At 46.0% G+C, this 17,033-nt stretch overlaps 1 protein-coding gene across 4 annotated transcripts in view; it reads right to left on the bottom strand.

Annotated features, from left to right (window-relative positions):
- The window catches only part of LOC124710318 (4-trimethylaminobutyraldehyde dehydrogenase A-like), a 203,434-nt gene that overhangs the window by 161,012 nt on the left and 25,389 nt on the right, over positions 1 to 17,033 (bottom strand). For all 4 annotated transcript variants that reach the window (XM_047240915.1, XM_047240914.1, XM_047240918.1 and 1 more), the window contains exon 2: positions 14,500 to 14,683. In XM_047240915.1, coding sequence (XP_047096871.1) covers positions 14,500 to 14,683 — 184 coding nt within the window. The remainder of the gene's footprint in view (positions 1 to 14,499; positions 14,684 to 17,033) is intronic.

Raw genomic sequence — 17,033 nt, 5'->3', positions numbered from 1 at the left:
TGTGTCTATCGACCTGCCAGCGCTTTTGTTTGATAAGTCTCATCATCTTTGTATTTAGATATATTTTTCCCATGTATATAATAGAGGGAAACAGTTCCCTCTATTATATATATATATATATATATATATATATATATATATATATATATAAAAAAACCAAAGTCAGACTTCCAGCCTTGCATCTCAATCCTTCTTAAAAAACCTTAATCCTACACTCAACATCACCACTGCTGAAGCCCAGGCTATCCGTGATCTGAAGGCTGACCGATCCATCGTCATTCTTCCGGCGGACAAGGGTTCCACGACCGTGGTACTTGATCGTCGGGAGTATGTGGCTGAGGGACTGCGTCAGCTTTCAGACAACACCACATACAAAGTTTGCCAAGGTAACCCCATTCCCGATGTCCAGGCGGAGCTTCAAGGAATCCTCAGAACCTTAGGCCCCCTGCAAAACCTTTCACCTGACTCCATCAACCTCCTGACCCCACCGACACCCCGCACCCCTACCTTCTACCTTCTTCCTAAAATCCACAAACCCAATCATCCCGGCCGCCCCATTGTAGCTGGTTACCAAGCCCCCACAGAGCGTATCTCTGCCTACGTAGATCAACACCTTCAACCCATTACATGCAGTCTCCCATCCTTCATCAAGGACACCAACCACTTCCTTGAACGCCTGGAATCCTTACCCAATCTGTTACCCCCGGAAACCATCCTTGTAACCATTGATGCCACGTCCTTATACACAAATATTCCGCACGTCCAGGGCCTCGCTGCGATGGAGCATTTCCTTTCACGCCGATCACCTGCCACCCTACCTAAAACCTCTTTCCTCATCACCTTAGCCAGCTTCATCCTGACCCACAACTTCTTCACTTTTGAGGGCCAGACATACCAACAATTAAAGGGAACAGCCATGGGCACCAGGATGGCCCCCTCGTACGCCAACCTATTCATGGGTCGCTTAGAGGAAGCCTTCTTGGTTACCCAAGTCTGCCAACCCAAAGTTTGGTACAGATTTATTGATGACATCTTTATGATCTGGACTCACAGTGAAGAAGAACTCCAGAATTTCCTCTCCAACCTCAACTCCTTTGGTTCCATCAGTTTCACCTGGTCCTACTCCAAATCCCATGCCACTTTCCTTGACGTTGACCTCCACCTGTCCAATGGCCAACTTCACACGTCCGTCCACATCAAACCCACCAACAAGCAACAGTACCTCCATTATGACAGCTGCCACCCATTCCACATCAAACGGTCCCTTCCCTACACCCTAGGTCTTCGTGGCAAACGAATCTGCTCCAGTCCGGAATCCCTGAATCATTACACCAACAACCTGAAAACAGCTTTCGCATCCCGCAACTACCCTCCCGACCTGGTACAGAAGCAAATAACCAGAGCCACTTCCTCGTCCCCTCAAACCCAGAATCCCCCACAGAAGAACCACAAAAGTACCCCACTTGTGACAGGATACTTTCCGGGACTGGACCAGACTCTGAATGTGGCTCTCCAGCAGGGATACGACTTCCTCAAATCCTGCCCTGAAATGAGATCCATCCTTCATGAAATCCTCCCCACTCCGCCAAGAGTGTCTTTCCGCCGTCCACCTAACCTTCGTAACCTGTTAGTTCATCCCTATGAAATCCCCAAACCACCTTCCCTACCCTCTGGCTCTTATCCTTGTAACCGCCCCCGATGCAAAACCTGTCCCATGCACCCTCCCACCACCACCTACTCCAGTCCTGTAACCCGGAAGGTGTACACGATCAGAGGCAGAGCCACGTGTGAAAGCACCCACGTGATTTACCAACTGACCTGCCTACACTGTGATGCATTCTATGTGGGAATGACCAGCAACAAACTGTCCATTCGCATGAATGGACACAGGCAGACAGTGTTTGTTGGTAATGAGGATCACCCTGTGGCTAAACATGCCTTGGTGCACAGCCAGCACATCTTGGCACAGTGTTACACCGTCCGGGTTATCTGGATACTTCCCACCAACACCAACCTATCCGAACTCCGGAGATGGGAACTTGCCCTCCAGTATATCCTCTCTTCTCGTCATCCGCCAGGCCTCAATCTCCGCTAATTTCAAGTTGCCGCCACTCATACCTCACCTGTCTTTCAACAACTTCTTTGCCTCTACACTTCTGCCCCGACTGACATCTCTGCCCAAACTCTTTGTCTTTAAATATGTCTGCTTGTGTCTGTATGTGTGGATGGATATGTGCGTGTGTGCGAGTGTATACCTGTCCTTTTTTCCCCCTAAGGTAAGTCTTTCCACTCCCGGGATTGGAATGACTCCTTACCCTCTCCCTTAAAACCCATTTCCTTTCGTCTTCCCCTCTCCTTCCCTCTTTCCTGATGAGGCAACAGTTTGTTGTGAAAGCTTGAATTTTGTGTGTATGTTTGTGTTTGTTTGTGTGTCTACCGACCTGCCAGCGCTTTTGTTCGGTAAGTCACCTCATCTTTGTTTTTTATATATATATATATATATATATATATATATATATATCCAATTCTTTGTCACTAAACTTTTAAAAAACACACTACAGGCAGTTCAGAACTTGTACGGGGTGTCAAATGAGTATATGCCTAACATACGATGACAAGCAGGTAGAAGAAGTGGACAGTATTAAATTCTTGGGATTACAGCTTGATAATAAATTCAACTGGGAGGAGCACACCACAGAACTGCTGAAGCTTCTTAACAAATCTCTATTTTCAATGCGAATTGTGTCAGACATAGGGGATATAAAATGAAAAAGCTGGCATACTATGCTTACTTTCATTCCATAATGTCATGTGGGATTATTTTTTGGGGTAATTCATCAAGCCAAGCTAAAGTTTTCCGGGCACAAAAATGTGCAGTAAGAGTTAAATGTGGTGTGAACTCAAGAACATCCTGCAGAGGCCTGTTTAGGGAACTAGGGATACTAACTAGTGCTTCCTAATATATTTATTCCTTAATGAAATTTGTCATTAAAAATAAATCACTTTTTCAAACCAACAACTCTATTCATGGAATCAATACTAGAAATAAGAATAATCTTCACAAGGATTTAAAGTCACTTACTCTTGTACAAAAAGGTGTGCATTATTCAGGAATACACATTTTCAATAACTTGCCAGCAGCCATAAAAAGCTTAACAACCAATGAAATTCAGTTTAAGAGAAGCCTAAAGGATTTATTGGTGGCCAACTCCTTCTACTCCATTGATGAATTTCTCAGTAGAACCAACCGATTCTTTTTTTTCTCTCTCTCTCTGTGTGTGTGTGTGTGTGTGTGTGTGTGTGTGTGTGTGTGTAAGCACAATCTAACTTCCACATCATTTCAGTGCAGTAACGTCTTCATTGTAAATAAGTATTATAGTAGTTTTATTACATGTTTATTACCTTATAAATAAAAAATTCAGTCCAGTAGTGTTTGTAAAATGATTCTTTCATATAGTGTTCACTAAAAAAATGACGATCATTCCACTTGGGACCTGTGGAAGGTACATTAGCTTATTTGTTTCAGTTGTAAATATTTGTCATGTATTATTGTTTTTCTGACATGTTCTACATCCTGGAGGATCTCATCACTACGGATCAATTGGAATGAAAGTAAATCTAATCTAATGTAAACATCCTGTAGAAACCTGTTCAAAGAATTAGGGGTCTATACCAACTACTCTACAGTGCAGTGTATACTGTTTTGAAACTTCTTGGCAAATGAAAATTGTTTGTGGAGCCAAGACTTGAAGCCTGAACCTTGCTCTTTGCAAACAATGCTGTTAATGCCTTAGCTATCCTGGCACAAGTCACAGCACATCATCACCACTTCATTCCTGTCAGTACCTTTCCACTACTTTTTCAGCTTCGTAGAAGCTGTCCTTCATAACTTACTGGGTGAACATCCATAAAAGAAAAGATACTGGGGAAATTAGAGCACTGCAGGAGCATGGTTGGTCTGAGGGTGTATGAGAGAGATGAATGAACTTTGCATCACTTAGCAGGACAACTGAAACTACCTCAGCTAATGACACACAGACAGGCATGGCTTATATGTCTGTAAGGATGTCACTCACTTCCACACAGACTGTGAAGTGGCAGATTATTCACGACAGATGCACTTTCTTTACTTGCCCCAATGTTTCGCACTGCATTGTGACTCAGCTAACTGCCACGTTTCCTAAGCCAAGAAGAAGGAATAAGGCAGCTGTTAGCTCCTAATCAGTGAGTATTTGCCCATGTAAAGGCAAGTGAGACTGAGCTGTACAGATAATGAGTAACTGGTAATGAGTGCCACTCACTTGGCTTTGCTGTGCAGGTGCAGAGCTCTAGTGGAGAAGTCCCACATTAATGAAAACTCTCTTACATAATATTTATCTCATTCAAACCAATAACACTGTTCATGGCATCAATACCAGGAATAAGAACAGTCTAGGTAAAGACTCAAAATCACCTTATTTGGTCTAGAGAGCTGTGCATTACTCAGCAACAGACATTTTCAAAAACTTGCTGATAACCATAAAACATGTAGTTACTAATAAAGTACAGTTTAATTGAAGCTTTAAGAACCAGCTGATACTGTTTTTATGTGATATCTAACTTCTGCACTTCTTGAGCACAGTAATGCAGTCAGTGCAAGTAAATAATGTAACCTGTTTCTTTCAACAATGGTCAAATACAATAAGCCAAGAACTATGTTATGCATTTAATAAAGTAAACACTTAATACTGCAGTAAATTTTGTATTACTATCATACAACTGAAAATACATTTAAGCTTTTTTTAGTTATTCCACATCTCCACATCCTTCAAGACATTTAACTTAGAATCTGTGGAAGGAAAATTAGTGTATTAGTTCTTTTAGAAACCGTGTTTTTATTTTTCTGATATATTCCTCATCCTTGAGGATTTCCTCAGTATTGGTCTGCAGAATGAAAACTATATCCAATATAATTTTTACAAATGTCTGCTTGTGTCTGTGTATGTGTGGGTGGATATGTGTGTGTGTGCGAGTGTATACCTGTCCTTTTTTCCCCCTAAGGTAAGTCTTTCCGCTCCCGGGATTGGAATGACTCCTTACCCTCTCCCTTAAAACCCATATCCTTTTGTCTTTCCTTCTCCTTCCCTCTTTCCTGACGAGGCAACCATTGGTTGCGAAAGCTAGAATTTTGTGTGTATGTTTGTGTTTGTCTGTGTGTCTATCGACCTGCCAGCGCTTTTGTTTGGTAAGTTTCATCATCTTTCTTTTTAGATATATTTTTCCCACGTGGAATGTTTCCCTCTATTATATTCATATCATTAATTTGTAGCCAACAATCACGTTTGCTATTGTTATCGTTATTGTTATTGTCACTGTTACATTTCGAAGTCTTTTCTGTCGTCTTATTTCCTTCTTCTGTTTTTGCCAGCAGTTTCACTTTCTATTCACCTTCTCCTTTTTTACCGTAATCCAGTATACAATTTTATCCCGTCGATATACACTCAATAATACGTAATAATACGTAAATCACTTCGAAACCATAACCAAAAAATTTTTTTCTTTCCGCTTTGCTGCTATAAAATCCACCGTTTCCAGTCCACAAACAGTTCCTTTTAGCTATTAAACAACCCTTTCGGCAGTTTTAATAACTTTTGCTTTATTTCCATTTCCGTTTTTCTCACATCACCGATCATTTTTAGCCGCTTCCCACAGGTTTTAATGTCATTATTTCTTCATCAAACAATTGTTAGCTTCATTTCCATAATCTGCCACCACCAAACCACTCCTTTTAATACATCCTCACGTAGTTTTTTCGAAATTTTCCCGAATTTCTCCACCCTTTAACGTGTTTTGGCGGCAACACAACCACCTAACCTTTATGCACATCATTATCTACCTACACAAGTTCACCACAGGATCAACATAGCCCAGCCCCAACCAACCCTTTTTCGCCTTTTTTCACACCAGATCTCCATTTGCTTTCTAATTTTACCTTTATCTCTCCCCATATATTTTTTCATATTTATTTTCATTTTCATTTCAGCCTCGTGTTCCACTTTCCACCTTCTAGTACCATGTCACCCTCACAACACCTTCACAACGACCCCATTAAGTTTTATTTACATTCCCTCCGCAAACATGCCTTGGCCTTTACAAATGTCTGCTTGTGTCTGTGTATGTGTGGGTGGATATGTGTGTGTGTGCGAGTGTATACCTGTCCTTTTTTCCCCCTAAGGTAAGTCTTTCCGCTCCCGGGATTGGAATGACTCCTTACCCTCTCCCTTAAAACCCATATCCTTTTGTCTTTCCTTCTCCTTCCCTCTTTCCTGACGAGGCAACCATTGGTTGCGAAAGCTAGAATTTTGTGTGTATGTTTGTGTTTGTCTGTGTGTCTATCGAACTGCCAGCGCTTTTGTTTGGTAAGTTTCATCATCTTTCTTTTTAGATATATTTTTCCCACGTGGAATGTTTCCCTCTATTATATTCATAATCCAAAAACAGTTTCATTGCATTCTCCATTGATTCTTGGCAGAGCATGAGAAAATAAAAAAAAAAGACTTGAAACTTCCTGGCAGATTAAAACTGTGTGCCGGACCGAGACTCGAACTCAGGACCTTTGCCTTCCGCAGGCAAATGCTCTTCACAGCAGCGCACACTCCGCTGCAGAGTGAAAATCTGATTCTGGAAACATCCCCCAGGCTGTGGCTAAGCCATGTCTCCGCAATATCCTTTCTTTCAGGGGTACTAGTGCTGCAAGGTTCGCAGGAGAGCTTCTATAAAGTTTGGAAGGTAGGAGATGAGGTACTGGCAGAAATAAAACTGTGAGGACAGGGCATGAGTCGTGCGTGGGTAGCTCAGTTGGTAGAGCACTTGCCCGCGAAAGGCAAAGGTCCTGAGTTCGAGTCACAGTCCAGCACACAGTTTTAATCTGCCAGGAAGTTTCATATCAGCACACACTCCGCTGCAGAGTGAAAATCTCATTCGGGAAAAAAATACTTTCTTAATTGCCATCACATATTTTAATTATTCACTAACCAGTTATGGCTTTTTGGACTGTAATAGAAAATATTTTCTTTTGTGGAAAATAAAATAAAACATTTGTATCTACTGTAACTGCAACAAAGGAAGATGACAGAGCTAGATGACAAATTTACCATGGAAACTTTGTAAGAAGAAATGTCTCATCATTGTGAGGCATAGTGAGGATGATGTAACTACACATGTAAGTGAAAACAGCAGGGTAAAAAAGAAAACACATCCCTAACTGACTACAAAATATAAAATCAGGTGCCACATTCAGTTTATGATAACAAACGGGTCATGAAGGTGATTTCTATATAACTTTGTCTCCACTAGTGACCTGTTCTGGCTTTGCACAGGTAGCACTATGTATCTAAAAGCAAACAACTTGTCTGACATTGCAGTAATCAATTATATATACAAATCTTCCTTGTAAACCAGTCAGTTTATTAGTGAAAAACATATCAAAATCCTCAAAGTAGTCACTGAGATTAACATTCACATACAGACAGAAAAATGCGGTGAGGACTTTAATTTAGTAATATGTATGCATAGCCACCTATGTTTCCAGAAAGCAAGAACTTGAAGGCTGGTGTTAAAAGAATTCTATTACATGTTTCTGTGAACCATGCTCTTGTCCTCTACAGGTAACTGGTTGCCTTTTCCTTATTTTACATATTTCTTCAAGACTGTTCTTCAGTAAGACACAAGTGTAGTTCAAAGATCTTACATCAGCCTGTATACTCATATCTAAACAGAATCAGACAGAAAAATCACTGACATCCATACATAGCTCACATTGAAATCTGATAACAGAACTCTGCCTTTAATCATTCTGTTGGTCATCATAATGAGAAAAAGTACCCATCACTCTTGAACAATACACTTTTCAGAAATTTCTTACTTCTGTCCCCTTTTTTTTTTTTTTTTTTTTTTTTTTTTTATGGTAGGGTTTAAGGGCGATCAACTGCTGAGGTCATTAGCGCCCAGTCACTGGTGTTAGAGCACATGGAATCTGCTAAAACTCAAGAGGATGGGGGGACATCAGAAGGACCTGACAAAGATGCGGATAAAATAAGTAAAAAGGTTAAATGTCTTTGGACAAGCCAGTTAAAGTTATAAAACGCAGAATATGAGCAGCTGCTCGAGCGTCATCAGCTAAAACATCCGGTAAAGTAGATGGCAGGGACAGGATAAAACGAAATTGACTAAAACGGGGACACGACAATAAAACATGGCGCACTGTTAATGCCTGACCACAAGGGCACTGCGGGGCTGGGTCACCGGAGAGCAGGTAGCGGTGGCTAAACCGGCAATGCCCAATCCGCAACCTGGTCAGAAGGACCTCCTCGCGCCGAGATGATTGGGAGGATGTTGTCCAAGCAGTTGGGAGCGGTTTAACTGCCCGGAGCTTGTTTCCTTGGAGGGATGACCAAGCATCCCACCACAACGACACAAGCCTCTTACATACATCCCCACGAACGTCAGATGACGGGACACAATGAGAGGCTGGCCGAGGCAGGAGGACTGCAGCCTTGGCTGCAGCATCCGCAGCCTCATTCCCAGGCACACCTACATGTCCGGGAACCCACAGAAAGCTGACAGAACCACCATTATCAGCGAAAGAATGGAGGGACTGCTGTATCCGTTGAATCAAGGGATGGACCGGATAGGGAGCTACAAGGCTCTGAAGAGCACTGAGTGAGTCAGAGCAGAGTACATACGATGAATGGCGGTGGCGGCGGGCATAATGAACGGCCTGATGGAGAGCAAAAAGCTCGGCCGTAAAGCTGGAACATTGGTCGAGGAGCCGGTATTTAAAGGTGGCGGCCCCAACGACAAAGGCACAGCCGACACCGTCGTCAGTTTTGGAGCCATCGGTGTAAATAAAGGTGTGACCGGCAAGTCGAGCACGAAGTTCGACAAACCGTGAGCAATACACTGCAGCCGGAGTACCCTCCTTCGGGAGTGAGCTGAGGTCGAAATAAATAGGGATCGGAGCCTGGAGCCAAGGTGGTGTCAGGCTCTCACCCTCTCTGAAGGTGGTAGGGAGGGCAAAATCCAATTGTCGAAGCAGGCGACGGAAGCGGACTCCGGGGGGCAGCAGGGCAGACACATACAACCCGTACTGACGGTCGAGAGAATCGGCGAAGAAGGACTCGTAAGAGGGGTGGTCGGGCATAGACAACAGCCGGCAGGCATACCGACACAGCAGTACGTCGCGCCGGTAGGTCAATGGTAACTCAGCAGCTTCAGCATAAAGACTCTCGACAGGACTAGTGTGGATGGAGTTGAGCCGGCGTAAGAGGGATGGCCGAGCGGACGAGTAGACGAAGCTCCCATAATCCAGCTTCGATCGGACTATGGACCGATACAAGCGAAGCAGGACAGTGCGATCCGCTCCCCAAGATGAACCGCTAAGAACTCTGAGGACATTAAGGGCACGTGTACAAAGGGCCGCCAAATAAGAGACATGTGGAGACCAACACAGTTTCCTGTCCAACGTGAGCCCTAGAAACTTAGTTGTGTCCACGAATGGGAGAACAACGGGACCGAGATGTAAGGATGGCGGAAGGAACGCTTTATATCGCCAAAAGTTGATACAAACCGTCTTCTCTTCAGAGAACCGGAAGCCATTTGCCACGCTCCATGAGTAGAGGCTGTCTAGACAACGCTGAAGGCAGCGCTCCAGGAGGCATGTTCTCTGGGCACTGCAGTAGATCGCGAAGTCATCGACGAAGAGAGAGCCCGAGACATTAGGTGGAATGCAATCCATAATTGGATTGATCGCGATGGCAAAAAGGGCTACACTCAAGACGGAGCCCTGAGGCACTCCGTTCTCCTGGAGGAAGACGTCGGACAATACGGAACCCACACGTACCCTAAACTTTCGATCCGTTAAAAAGGAATCAATAAAAAGGGGCAGGCGACCGCGTAGGCCCCACCTGTGCATAGTGCGGAGGATACCTCCTCTCCAACAGGTATCATAAGCCTTCTCCAAGTCGAAGAACACGGCTACTGTTTGGTGCATTCGCAAAAAGTTGTTCACGATGAATGTCGACAAGGTCACAAGGTGGTCAACAGCGGAGCGGCGGCGACGAAAGCCGCATTGGACATTAGTAAGTAGTCGTCGAGATTCAAGAATCCAGACTAACCGAGCATTAACCATGCGCTCCATCACCTTACAGACACAGCTTGTAAGAGAAATGGGGCGGTAACTAGAAGGAAGGTGTCTATCCTTCCCGGGTTTGGGTATAGGAACAACAACGGCATCACGCCAACGCATGGGGACGTGACCTTCGGTCCAGACGCGGTTGTAGGTACGAAGAAGGAAGCTTTTTCCCGCCGGAGAAAGGTGTGCCAGCATCTGAAGCGGCCAAAGGCGTTGGAGACAGCCACAGGATCAACAAGGACCTCATTACCTGAGGTCAGGCCAGGTACTGAGGAGTGGGCCTTAATGCCCGACAGCCGGCGCAGGCTACCCCAAACGACGGAAGAGGGAGTAAAACTGTTAAAGGAGCTGGTGAAAGAGGCCCAACAAGCTTTTTTGCTGTCTTTGATGACTCTACAGCATTGCGCTCAGAGTCGTTTGTATTCAATACAATTCGCCAACGTAGGATGGCGGCGAAAGGTGCGTAAAGCACGTCGTCGAGCACGGATAGCGTCCCTACAAGCCTCGTTCCACCAGGGGACGGAAACGCGACATGAAGAAGAAGTAGTACGAGGAATGGAACGTTCGGCAGCATTGATTATAACAGCCGTGAGGTATTCGACCTGACTGTCACAACTGGGAAAATCGTGGTCCGGAAAGGTCGCCAGGGAGGAGTAAAGTCCCCAGTCAGCTTTCAGTATGTTCCAGCTCGAAGGACGTGGGGATGGGGTGTGGTGCAGGAGACGAACGACACAGGGGAAGTGGTCGCTCGAATAGGTGTCCGAAAGGACATACCACTCGAACCGACGGGCAAGAGTGGTAGAACAGATCGAGAGGTCCAAGTGGGAGTAGGTGTGAGTAGAGTCCGAGAGGAAAGTCGTGGCGCCGGTATTGAGGCAGACAAGATTGAGATGGTTGAAGACATCCGCCAAGAGTGAGCCTCTTGGACAGGATGCAGGAGAGCCCCAAAGGCGATGATGGGCATTGAAGTCGCCAAACAATAAGAACGGCGGGGGAAGCTGAACGATCAGGTGCATCATGTCAGCCCGACTAACAGCAGATGACGGTGGAGTGTAGATGGTACAAACTGAAAAAGTAAAAGCAGAAAGAGTAATGCGGACAGCTATTGCTTGGAGTGGGGTGGTCAATGGGATGGGATGGTAATAAACATCGTCCCGAACGAGCAACATGACCCCACCATGAGCTGGGATACCGTCCACAGGGGTGAGGTCATACCGCTCCGAGGTATAGTGGGTAAAGGCAATACGGTCAGTCGGGCGCAACTTGGTTTCCTGGAGACCAAGGACGAGCGGACAGTGCAGGCGGAGGAGCAGTTGTAATTCCTCCCGATTAGATCAAATACCTCTTATGTTCCAATGAAACAACGCCATCGCTAGTCAAAAGGTTGGGGGAACGAGACGGGGGAAGAGCTGGTCACCTCGACGGCCACGGAGGGCCAGGTTGCGAGGGAACAACGCTACAACCGACGGGAGGCGGATCCGGTTCCATCGACTCGTCGCCAGCCGCGGCCGCTGTCCCTGGTTGTGTAGGAGGGGCCGCATCATTTGCCGACGAAAGGCCGGCGGAGCGCCTGGCAGCAGAGCGTCCCGGCAAAACTGAGGACGGCCGGGAGCAGCGACTCACGGATGGAGCGTCAGACGAAACTCGCCGGGGTGGAGAGAGGGATAGAGACTTCTTCTTGGAGGCCTTCTTCGAAGGCAGAGGAGGCACAGGGATGGTGGGCTGGACCCGAAGAAGGTCCTCACGCGCGGGATCCGTTTTGGAACGCCGGACCTCGGAAGCTGGGGTCCGGAACGTTGCCCCGATGGACGCCTGAGAAGAGGATCGCTTCTCAGGTGGCGTGGGGGGGGGGGGGGGGGGGGAGGAGGAGGAGGAGGAGGAGGAGGAAGGGTGGCCCCTGGGGCAGAGGGGATGAGGGCCACGGGGGAGGAGGATTTGGAAGGGAGGGATTTGGGAGGCGGAGGCAGAGCCCCCTGATGGGCGGAGGAGGCGGAGGGGGGACAGGAGAGGGGTGAGGATACCGCGGAAGGAGTGGACACAACTGAGGCGAACGAAGTGGTCAATGACACGGGATGGAGGCGGTCGTACTTCTTCCGGGCCTCAGAATAAGAGAGCCGATCCAAAGTTTTGATTTCTTGTATCTTCTTCTCCTTCTGATAGGCGGGGCAGTCTGAGGATCTAGGCGAGTGGACGCCAGGACAATTAACGCACCGAGGTGGTGGGGTGCATGTATGTTCCTCACGAAGAGGACGTCCACAATCGCGACAAAGGGGCTCAGCCTCACACCGTGATGACATGTGCCCAAAGCGCAAACACCTAAAACAGCGCATAGGAGGCGGGACGTAAGGTCGCACGTCGCACCGGTAGCACATCACCTTTACCTTCTCTGGGAGAACGTCCCCCTCGAAGGCAAGGTAAAGGCCCCGGTGTCGATGCGACGGTCTTTGGGGCCGCGCTGGACTCGCCGGACGAAATGCACGCCTCGGCGCTCCAGGTTGGCCCTGAGCTCCTCATCAGATTGTAGCAGGAGGTCACGATGAAATATAACCCCCTGCGTCCTATTTAGTGCCAGATGTGGGACAATGGATACTGGGATGTCTCCTAGGCGGTCACACGCCTGGAGCGCCGCCAACTGTGTGGCGGAGGTGGTCTTGAGAAGAACGGACCCTGAACGCATCTTGCTGAGAGCCTCGATTTCCCCGAAGACATCCTCAATGTGCTGAACAAAGAACATGGGCTTGGAGGTGGCGAACGTCCCCCCATCGGTTCGAGAACAGACCAAATAGCGGGGGAAGTACTTCGCCCCAAGCCGGCGGGCCTGTCCCTCCTCCCATGGAGTGGCCAAGGGGGAAAGGGCAGGAGAACCAGAACTAGAAACGGTACCTTTTCTTTTGAAAGACTCGGCCGCAGAGCGACCTGATACATGTTGACGTTTCATCTGCGAAACGTCCGCCCCGATACCACCCACTCCGACCAGGGGCTCTCCCCACGGGCGCCACCCAGCCGCAGCAAGGGCCACCTGGCAGGATGACCATTGCCGGGAGTCCTGATGCCCCAAGGAGACGTGCATCTACTCCTTGGCCGACGTGGGGAGGGTGCAGCTCAGGTATCGGCAGTACGATCCCTGTGTTGTTAGGGGGCTACAACCTAGAGGGTACATGACGACCCCACCACAACGGGCTGGCTACCGCGCTGGATTTCTGGTGCCATGGAAAGTCCATCATGATTGCTGGTGCAGATGGAGACGCACTATGGGCGTAACTTGGACAACCCATCACGCGTTGAGGCCCAATTTGAGGAATAGTGGGTATGGTTACAACGCCAGTGCAATGCTGAGTGCCAAGGTCTTAGTGCACTTAGGACCAGTGGTACACCATGTAAGGTGTCCTTCCCCAAAAGGCTCGTACTTCTGTGGAATTTGGAAAAATGGAGGTCAAACCCTAATGGGGACCATCACATTAAGGCCAAAACGTTTGAGACTCCTTTTAGTTGCCTCTTACGACAGGCAGGAATACCGCGGGCCTATTCTAACCCCGGACCCGCAGGGGCGACTTCTGTCTTTGAAGCATAAGAAGAAGATTATGATGGTGCTCTGAGCCCTTACGTCTCTGCCAATTCAGTGTTCAGGATTTGGAGTGATTAATAATTTTCTTCAGTGCAGGTACATCAGATCTTCCTTCTCCATGCATTTGTAAAATATTTTGAAGCAATGGTCTTTCAACATTTTTTTTTATTACCAGCATTTACTGATAGCTCATTTATAATAGGAGATTCTGTCCCTTTCTTTGCCTTTCAGTAACTTGTGAACTGTAGACTAAAATCAGTGTGACCATACTCACTTCTTCCATTGCCTCTCATTATTTTTATTTCCCACACAAGATTCATTGTTTTTCACTTCATCTGAAAACTTTCTCACCTGTCAATATAACACAAGAAATAGAAAAGGAATTATATAACACATAAATATACTATTATAGAACAGTTTCTCAATACCATGAAGAAACCAACAGTAGGGGGAGATGATAATTTTTATCAGTATAATGCAACACTACAAAGATGAAGTGGATATGTTTCCTACTATCTTTCTTTTTAACTAAGAAGTAGTCAACCAGTTCTTTTCCTGTAATTGGTTTGTTTTACTTTTTGGGTTACAAAAGTAATAATTTCAACAAATAACTTACAGAAAAACAGGAAACAATGATCTCAAGACACTATAAAAGAACACTGTAGTAAAAGCTTTCTATACCAATGCTGCCAGAGAGTTCATTACAAAACAGAATAGGACACACATTTTCATTATAATACAGATAAATACATCTGCTGGTTACCTGTAAGTGAAGCTATGGTGCCTCCAAAATATTCAAATGCATCGGCACATGACGCAATGTCCACTCTTGCTTCCCATATTGGTTTTCCATTATTGAGAACTTCAAGATGGGCTATGTCTTCTAGATTGCTCCTTATTTTGCTTCCAACAGCAGTTAGCATCTTTCCCCGTTCTGTGTTGCTGAACTGTTGAGAGAAGAAAATATTTTTTTAATTCTTTTATGGTATCCACATCAAACTACAAAAAATTACCTGTCAGTCATTTCAGCCATCACGTAGTTTGGCTGAAAACCAAAATATATCAAATGTAAAGTTTTAATACATTCACACGAAATTTATATTACATAACTCCAGCATGCTGGATATAGTGGGACAGCAACTCATTTTAGATTGTGATGCAAAAAGAAACAGCCATAGTCGTAACTAAAATTGATGTCTTGTTTAGTTGGTGACCAGTTTTGAGATACATCCTTTCTCACACCAACCAATGTTTGCCAAGTAAAATGTCCATTGTGCATGGTTCCAATTAATGTTCATTAACAAACATTAGTTGGGACCATACACATATGTGCCCACTTTATTTACTGTTATTTTGGATTGACAAACACTGGCCACCAACTAAATAAACACCCATTTTAGTTGCAACTCTGACTGTCACTTTTAGCATCATAATTTATATTACTACCATGAATAGCTTTCTCTCTACATTGGTCAAAATTTTTAATAAATCTCATGATAGTTGTGACTGCAGAGTTAGGTCTGTGATACAAGAGAGAAATGCGATGAAAATTAACAAGTTAGTGAGTACAGCTAATTACTCAAACACACTGAATGGAAGAAGACGAAATCAGTTGAATTTATTAATGCAGTATAACACATTTCCAAAATCTTATTTCATTATACACTGATGTACACAAGATCTGATAATCCTAACAAGTAAGAAGTGTGTATAGGGTCAAGGTGTGCCTGATGGTAAAATTCTGTATATGATAAAAATTTCACACTGCGTTATCTTTAAAATTTCACATACATTTAAAAGTTGTTTCCTTTGCTATCTACTTCAAATGGAAGCTATTAAAATCTCTCTGAAAAGGAATTTCTACTCCAACACTGGCAACTAAAACATTACAGGTTATGCAGAATTGAACTCAAGCCAGTTTGTTCTATTTTCCATACTTTTAAATCAGACTCAGATTTGATTAAACCATTTAAGATTCACTCTCAGATTTGTTACCTTATCTATAACGGATCATGGGACTTTTCAGGTCACAGAATGAAATGATGTAGTACTATCATATTCAATAGGAACTACAGAAGCGCACTTGAGACTTATTGTGAGAAGCTGACATACATGGTAATGAAGGTATTGGAAGAGATAACATAAGAACAGAATTAAACGAAAAGAATGTTTGCTAATGACCCTGCAACAATGATAACACCGGTTCCTGTTTGCACAGTCGGGCTTGGCTAGCACTTATATGTGTGACCATCCAGATCTACCCAGCATTGTTGGCAAATGGGGTGCACTCAGCTCTTGTGAGGCAAACTGAGGAGCTACTTGACTGAGAAGTAGCTCTGGTCTTGTAAAATACACTCCTGGAAATGGAAAAAAGAACACATTGACACCGGTGTGTCAGACCCACCATACTTGCTCCGGACACTGCGAGAGGGCTGTACAAGCGATGATCACACGCACGGCACAGCGGACACAGCAGGAACCGCGGTGTTGGCCGTCGAATGGCACTAGCTGCGCAGCATTTGTGCACCGCCGCCGTCAGTGTCAGCCAGTTTGCCGTGGCATACGGAGCTCCATCGCAGTCTTTAACACTGGTAGCATGCCGCGACAGCGTGGACGTGAACCGTATGTGCAGTTGACGGACTTTGAGCGAGGGCGTATAGTGGGCATGCGGGAGGCCGGGTGGACATACCGCCGAATTGCTAAACACGTGGGGCGTGAGGTCTCCACAGTACATTGATGTTGTCGCCAGTGGTCGGCGGAAGGTGCACGTGCCCGTCGACCTGGGACCGGACCGCAGCGACGCACGGGTGCACGCCAAGACCGTAGGATCCTACGCAGTGCCGTAGGGGACCGCACCGCCACTTCCCAGCAAATTAGGGACACTGTTGCTCCTGGGGTATCGGCGAGGACCATTCGCAACCATCTCCATGAAGCTGGGCTACGGTCCCGCACACCGTTAGGTCGTCTTCCGCTCACTCCCCAACATCGTGCAGCCCGCCTCCAGTGGTGTCGCGACAGGCGTGAATGGAGGGACGAATGGAGACGTGTCGTCTTCAGCGATGAGAGTTGCTTCTGCCTTGGTGCCAATGATGGTCGTATGCGTGTTTGGCGCCGTGCAGGTGAGCGCCACAATCAGGACTGCATACGACCGAGGCACACAGGGCCAACACCCGGCATCATGGTGTGGGGAGCGATCTCCTACACTGGCCGTACACCACTGGTGATCGTCGAGGGGACACTGAATAGTGCACGGTACATCCAAACCGTCATCGAACCCATCGTTCTACCATTCCTAGA

Source organism: Schistocerca piceifrons, chromosome 1 (genome assembly GCF_021461385.2).
Source record: "Schistocerca piceifrons isolate TAMUIC-IGC-003096 chromosome 1, iqSchPice1.1, whole genome shotgun sequence".
NCBI classification, from domain to species: domain Eukaryota; kingdom Metazoa; phylum Arthropoda; class Insecta; order Orthoptera; family Acrididae; genus Schistocerca; species Schistocerca piceifrons.
Note: the sequence above shows the minus strand (reverse complement) of the source record. Positions and strands in the feature narration are given on the sequence as shown.